Source organism: Cynoglossus semilaevis, unplaced genomic scaffold (genome assembly GCF_000523025.1).
Source record: "Cynoglossus semilaevis isolate Cse_v1.0 unplaced genomic scaffold, Cse_v1.0 scaffold2451, whole genome shotgun sequence".
In the NCBI taxonomy this organism is placed as follows: Eukaryota; Metazoa; Chordata; class Actinopteri; order Pleuronectiformes; family Cynoglossidae; genus Cynoglossus; species Cynoglossus semilaevis.
In genome coordinates, this window is record NW_007585144.1 from 58,298 (window position 1) to 65,654 (window position 7,357).

At 52.9% G+C, this 7,357-nt stretch overlaps 1 protein-coding gene across 1 annotated transcript in view; it reads left to right on the forward strand.

Moving 5' to 3' along the window:
- Positions 1–7,357, forward strand: part of dhx9 (DEAH (Asp-Glu-Ala-His) box helicase 9) — a 10,196-nt gene that overhangs the window by 248 nt on the left and 2,591 nt on the right. The window contains 22 exon segments of the mRNA XM_025053867.1: positions 192–369; positions 446–586; positions 824–932; positions 1,148–1,305; positions 1,389–1,537; positions 2,500–2,546; positions 2,631–2,767; positions 2,880–2,969; positions 3,064–3,225; positions 3,714–3,791; positions 3,896–4,087; positions 4,183–4,324; positions 4,830–4,912; positions 5,003–5,159; positions 5,239–5,336; positions 5,404–5,617; positions 5,712–5,806; positions 6,136–6,209; positions 6,330–6,482; positions 6,567–6,727; positions 6,838–6,949; positions 7,038–7,199. Coding sequence (XP_024909635.1) covers positions 259–369; positions 446–586; positions 824–932; positions 1,148–1,305; positions 1,389–1,537; positions 2,500–2,546; positions 2,631–2,767; positions 2,880–2,969; positions 3,064–3,225; positions 3,714–3,791; positions 3,896–4,087; positions 4,183–4,324; positions 4,830–4,912; positions 5,003–5,159; positions 5,239–5,336; positions 5,404–5,617; positions 5,712–5,806; positions 6,136–6,209; positions 6,330–6,482; positions 6,567–6,727; positions 6,838–6,949; positions 7,038–7,199 — 2,825 coding nt within the window. The 5' untranslated portion in view covers positions 192–258.

Here is a 7,357-nt window from a genome sequence, read left to right on the forward strand (position 1 = left end):
GCTAATGCTAGAGCGGTAGCACATAATATATGTTTGTGTAAAAACCCATAATATTCTCCTAATGTAGTCACTTTAACTTATCTGATCAAATTTGTATTAACAATTGAAGTGCTGTAAGAGAAGAGTGGAATTAAAACGAGTTTATTGAGGAAGAAAGGAAATCCCTCGGTGGTTATTGTGTATTATCACAGTACAGACGCCGACTGCTGTGATCCACCGACTCACCGGTCACTGGTCCACAGTGAAGCCCAGTCCATCATGGCTGACATTAAGAACTTCCTGTACGCCTGGTGTGGGAAGAAGAAAGTGACTCCTGACTATGACATCAGAACAGCAGGAAACAAAAACAGACAGAAGTTCACGTGTGAGGTGAGTTTGGTCGGTTGACACACAAAATATCTTCACGCTTATCTCCAAACACGCGCTCCTCCGTGTGTGTGTCCAGGTCAGAGTGGAAGGATTCGGCTACACTGGGATGGGAAACTCGACCAACAAGAAGGACGCCCAGAGCAACGCGGCCCGCGACTTTGTCAACTACCTGGTCCGGATTGGGGAAATCAATGCTGCAGAAGTTCCATCTTTGGGGGTCAGTGCTGCTGTACACCCCCAGAAAAAGATGTGGTTCTGTGGGAGAGTTTGAGGCACATTTGAACATTTAGGTCCACCACAACATCGTGTTCAAACGTTCAGGCAGTGGTGGCTTAGCGGTTAAGGAAGAGGACTTGGGTCCGAAAGGTTTCAGGTTCTAACCCTAACCACACACTGCTGTGGTGAGCAGCAGTCAAGACAGGGAGACAGCCCAGTAATAATCTGATGTTTCCAGGTTCCACTTCCTGTCGTTGATCGTCCTGACGGGGGAGAAAACGACAGCATTGGAAACCTGCCCTCCAGTGGCCCCCTGCCCCCCCACCTGGTCATCAAAGCTGCCGATGGTAAATGTTAGCGGGTGTAGTCAACAATGTCACAGATATTTAGCAGCAGTAAAAAAAACAACAACCACGGAGTCAACAAACATGTGATGACTGAAGTTGACCAATCAGTGAGGGTTTCAGAACCACGTGTACTACAAATACTGTGCTTCAAGTATCTTCTTCACAAATACACTTTAACGCTTAAAAAACATCAGATGTTCGATTCCTTCTGGTAGAGGAGGAGGGCAGCAGTGGACCCATCCCAGGAGTGACAGGACTGGGTTATTCTGGAGGAGCGGCTCCTGGGAGGAGCAGAGGAGGAGGTGCAGAGTGGAGCAGAGGAGCCAACCTGAAGGAGTACTACTCCAGGAGGGATGAGCAGGAGGCGCAGGCGGTGGGTCTTCTCTCCAAACTCTCCTCTGTCTGGGCCTCCTCTGTCTGGGCCCGGTTCTGAAGCCTCTCTGTTTGACTCTCTAGACTCTGGAGTCGGAGGAAGTGGACCTCAACGCCAACCTCCACGGGAACTGGACCCTGGATAACGCCAAGTCCAGACTGAACCAGTTCTTCCAGAAGGAGAAAATCAGTGCTGAGTATAAGTACAGCCAAGTTGGGCCGGACCACAACAGGTCTGGATCCTCAGAACTTTAGTCTCTCTCACACACACACACACAAACACAAAGAAAAGAGCTTTTGTGTATGTGTGGGAGGGAGGGGTGGGAGGGGTGGTGGGGGGTGGGGGTCGATGTGTGTTTTTCTGCCAGACTGCTGAAAACCCTGAGACCTCTAGAGTGTGTTGGCTACACCACAGAGATCTCTGTTAAACCACGCCCACATCTGGCCATCACAGGCCCCGCCCACCAGCTGTATCCCTGTACACTGTAATACGCTGTACTGCAGTGTTACTGTAGTACACTGTAATACGCTGTACTGCAGTGTTACTGTAGTACACTGTAATACACTGTACTGCAGTGTCACTGTAGTACACTGTAATACGGTGTACTGCAGTGTCACTGTAGTACACTGTAATACGGTGTACTGCAGTGTCACTGTAGTACACTGTACTGCAGTGACACTGTAGTACACTGTAATACGCTGTACTGCAGTGTTACTGTAGTACACTGTAATACACTGTACTGCAGTGTCACTGTAGTACACTGTACTGCAGTGACACTGTAGTACACTGTAATACGCTGTACTGCAGTGTCACTGTAGTACACTGCAGTAACAGGTGGACCTGACCTGAGCTGACCTCAGCCCAGGGTTCAGCCCAGGGGGCAGCCCGGTCATGTGGTGGACGGCAGTGACAGCAGAGCTCACAGCATCACTGGAGACAAACATGGGACAGGGTTTAGATGCTCTAAAGTTGTCCCATGGTGCAGCTGTGGCTCAGTGGAGTCTGGGCGTGACCTCTGCTGTCACTGTTCACCACAGGGGGGAGCTGTCCGAGAGGCCGGCTCATTTACAGTCCAAATGTGAAGTCTGGCAGAGAAACATACGGCCGTCTGAGGGGACAGGAGGTGAGGCTCGTTCACTTGTGACTTTTACTCTGAAAAGCTCAGAGGAAGTGAAGCTTTGTTCTTTTCTGCAGGAGCTTCATAGCAGAGATGCAGCTGTTTGTGAAGCAGCTGGGCAGAAGTAAGTTCTTAAGTTCTGCCCCGGTTCCTCCGGTCCCTCTGATCTCCACTGAAGCGTCCTGTTTGTGCTGCCTGTGTTCTGCAGGGATCACGGCTCGAGAACACGGCTCCAACAAGAAGCTGGCGGCACAGTCGGTGGCTCTGTCTCTGGTCCGACAGCTGTATCACCTGGGCGTCATCGAACCCTACTCTGGAGTCACCAAGAAGAAGGAAGGAGAAACGGTGGGTCGGACGGTGGACCAGCGGACCGGTGGGGGGAGGGGGGGGGTGTCCAAAAGCATTTCCTGATGTGTTGTTTGACTTTGACTGATGGACACTGTCTCTCCATGTCCAGCTGGAGCCCTATGATGTCATCGTGTCCCCAGAGCTTCAGCAGCAGTTGGCCACTGTTGTCCAGGAACTGGGAGTCCAGCTCCCCCTGCAGGTGGGTGGCAACAGCCCCACAGTATATACACCGTGTGTGTGTGTGTGTGTGTGTGTGTGTGTGTTTACGGTGTACACATGCTCTGTCTGTGCAGCCCACAGACCCCAGCACCCCAGTGTCTCTGGTCCAGGGGAGGATGGCCACATTTGAACCATCACAGTGCCACCCGGTGGCTGGAGTGGTTCCCTGGTCACCACCTCAGGTCAACTGGAATCCCTGGATCAGCAGCAACATTGACGAGGGGCCGTTGGCCTACGTGAGTTTTTATTGGTTTTTTTTTGCTGGACTTTCTGCACTAACAGCAGCTCCCCCTGCTGGTACTTTTAAGGGTTGCGCTCCGGAGGTTCCATCATTGTTGATGCATTTTTTCTGAGGTTTGGTTATACTGCCCCCTCCTGACCTGTGTTGGTAGTGACGAACAGAGAGTCCTTATTGCATGTGTTGGACCGCTTCAGTTTAACAAGGTTATTCATCTTTTCAATTCAACTTTAATAACTTTTGAAATACTTCAGAGACTGATTCTACTCTGGTTTATAAACTCATTTTTCCACTTGTATTCAGAGTCAGAATAAATATTGTCAGAAATACATTTCAGAACACGTGGCTCTCTCTGCTGACCAGGTTCCTGCCCCCTGCTGTAGGCTGTATGTACTGCATGATGAGTTTTGGTGTACTTGGTGGACGTAGGTGATGATGTCACAGTTATATGTTTCCACTGACTCACCACACAAATGTTGTTCCTAGTGCACAGCGGAGCAGATCAGCCGTGACCTGGAGGAGGAGCTGACGTTCCAGCTGAACCACGACGAGAACCTGCAAAAGGTCAGTGTGTCTGTGAGCTGGAATCAACCCGTCTGTGGTCGGAGACACCCGCTGCCAGCGCCACACCCCGACCACACGGTTGACCCTCGGTGTTTGTGGTTCAGGTCCTGATGGAGCGGGACCAGCTGCCGGTCAAACGCTTTGAGCAGGAAATCATGAGCGCCATCGACAACAACCCTGTGGTCATCATCAGGGGGGCCACAGGCTGCGGCAAGACCACCCAGGTCCCACAGTACATCCTGGACCGCTACGTCAAAGGAGCGCGCGCTGCCGACTGCAACGTCGTGGTCACACAGGTGAGCGTGGAGCAGCTGCACCACTAACACCTTCAGTCCCGTCAGCCTCTGACCACGCCCCTCACTCCCCCTCCCCACCCCCGTCACCTCCTCAGCCCCGACGGATCAGCGCCGTGTCTGTGGCCGAGCGAGTGGCCTACGAGCGAGGAGAGGATCTGGGGAAGAGCTGCGGCTACAGCGTTCGCTTCGAGTCCGTCCTCCCACGGCCCCACGCCAGCATCCTGTTCTGCACCGTGGGTAGGTAAAAGGAAGGGGTGGGGGCACGGGAGGGGTGCAGGGGGGAGGGGTTGTTGGGTCGGTGTGTGTGCTTGGTGTGGTAGAAATATTTATATGATTTGAAGAAATCAAGAGTCAACCTCCGTCAGCTGTTAGAGACGACTGACTTCCTGTCAGACTGTGGTCACGTGTTGGAGGAAGTTCTCCATATATGGTCATACATCCTTTGTCCAAACCTGGTGGGGAGGACCAGTACTATGGGTCGGAGGTTCCGTGGGTCGGTGGTTCTGTGGGTCAGTGGTTCTGTTCCGTGGGTCGATGGTTCCGTGGTACTATGGGTCGGAGGTTCCGTGGGTCGGTGGTTCTGTGGGTCGGTGGATCTGTGGGTCAGTGGTTCTGTGGGTCAGTGGTTCTGTGGGTCAGTGGTTCTGTGGGTCAGTGGTTCTGTGGGTCAGTGGTTCCGTGGGTCGGTGGTTCTGTGGTCCAGCTCACTGTGTACCTGATGGACGGTGAATTTGTGTTGCAGGAGTTCTGCTGAGGAAACTCGAAGCAGGAATCCGAGGCATCAGTCATGTGATCGTTGATGAAATTCACGAGAGAGACATTAACGTGAGTCCTTTTTTTTTTCTGGACACCTGGAGGTCAGAGGTCAGAGATTCTGTCTCCTCACCTGTCCTGCGTTTGTCTGTGTCTCTGCAGACAGACTTCCTGATGGTTGTCCTCAGAGACGTGGTCCAGGCCTTCCCCGACGTCCGCATCGTCCTCATGTCGGCCACCATCGACACCAGCATGTTCAGAGAATACTTCTTCAACTGTCCCGTCATCGAGGTCTTTGGACGGACCTTCCCCGTTCAAGGTAGCAGTGAGGACAGAGTGTCTCTGCGTCTCAGTGTTGGGGCGCTGGTTCCAGGAGTTGACGATTGGCTGTGTTTCAGAGTACTTCCTGGAAGATTGCATCCAGATGACCAACTTTGTCCCTCCACCCATGGACAAGAAGAAGAAAGACAAGGACGAGGACGCAGGAGAAGACGACGTAAGAGAAGCTTTTCTTCTTCCACCGTCTCTCTGTCACCACTTGACTTTTCTTGGTTTTATTGCAGATCAACTGTAACCTGGTCTGTGGACCGGACTACACCCCTGAGACCAAGAGGACCTTGGCTCAGATCAGTGAGAAGGAGACGTCCTTCGAGCTGGTGGAGGCTCTTCTCAAGTACATCGAGACGCTGCAGGTGAATGGAGCTGTGCTGGTCTTCCTGCCGGGCTGGAACCTCATCTACTCCATGCAGAGACACCTGGAGACCAACCCACACTTTGGTACAAACACTCACTGCCCACAGTCCACCAGAGCCTCCGTCTTCACCAGCCCTGACTCTAATCCACGGCCGCTTCTGGACCTTTACCTCCACAGGAAGTTATCGCTACAGGATTCTGCCGCTGCATTCTCAGATCCCCAGGGAGGAGCAGAGGAGGGTGTTCGAACCAGTACCTGACAACGTCACCAAGGTCCAGAGACACAACCTGAACCTGAACCTGAACCTGAACCTGAACCTAAACCTAAACCTAAACCTGAACCTGAACTTTAACCTTTCTGACAACCAGTCAAACCAGTAAAGTTAACGCCATTCATTCATTTGATCATCTGACTGGGATTTGACCCAATAATAACAGAGTGGACCACATCAGATTATCGTAGAGTGGACCACATCAGATTATCGTAGAGTGGACCATATCAGATCAGATTATCGTAGAGTGGACCACATCAGATTATTGTAGAGTGGACCACATCATAATCCCACCTTTGACAGATTATTTGGATCCGTCTGTCGTTTCAGGTCATTCTGTCCACGAACATCGCAGAGACCAGTATAACCATCAACGACGTGGTCTACGTCATCGACTCCTGCAAGTAAGAAGAGAGAGAGACAGAGAGAGAGAGACAGAGAGAGTGTGTGTGTGTGTCTCCTATGTTAATATTCTGTGTGTGTGCGTGTGTGTGCGTGCGTGCGCTGCTCCTCCTCCTCCTCAGACAGCCGTAGGCTCTCTTCACCTCCCACAACAACATGACCAACTACGCCACCGTGTGGGCGTCCAAGACCAACCTGGAGCAGAGGAAGGGTCGAGCTGGGAGGGTCCGACCCGGGTTCTGCTTCCACCTGTGCAGCCAGGCCCGCTTTGAGAAGTAGGACCCCGCTGACCCCACTGACCCCCCTGACCCCGCCTCAGTGATCAGAGGTCACAGGTGTGTGTGTGTGTGTGTCCGTAGGCTGGAGACCCACATGACCCCAGAGATCTTCAGGACGCCGCTGCATGAAGTGGCTCTGAGCATCAAACTGCTGCGACTGGGAGCCATCGGACACTTCCTGTCCAAGGCCATCGAGCCGCCGCCACTGGACGCTGTGATCGAGGCTGAGCACACGCTGAGAGGTTCACACACACACACACACACACACTCTGATGTTGTGGGTCTGATTTGGCTCCTGGTCAAAAACTCCTGTTTCCTCCTCTTCCTCCTCCTTCGTCCCTGTCTCCGTCAGAGTTGGATGCTCTGGACTCCAACGACGAGCTGACTCCTCTGGGTCGGATCCTGGCCCGTCTGCCCATCGAGCCTCGTTTGGGAAAGATGATGATCATGGGCTGCATCTTCAGGTGGGTCTTCTTCTCTCTGCTCCTCCTCCTCGTCCTCGTCCTGCCTGTGTGGCCTCACCCACGTCTCTCTGTGCCTCCCGTCCTTCAGTGTGGGCGACGCCATGTGCACGATCTCGGCAGCTTCCTGTTTCCCAGAGCCGTTCATCAGTGAAGGCAAACGCCTCAGCTTCGTCCACAGGAACTTTGCCGGCGGTCGGTTCTCGGACCACGTGGCTCTGCTGGGAGTGTTCCAGGCCTGGGACGACGTCAGGTCAGGACCCCAGGCTGTGGGGAGGGAGAGGGGGCGGGGCATCAGTGTGATTGACAGCTGTACCTCTAACACCAATGAAGTTCCTCCTAGAACTGTACTGTCCACACTGGAACCGATTGAATCAGACTGTACTGTATACTGTGGTGTTGTACGTCTGC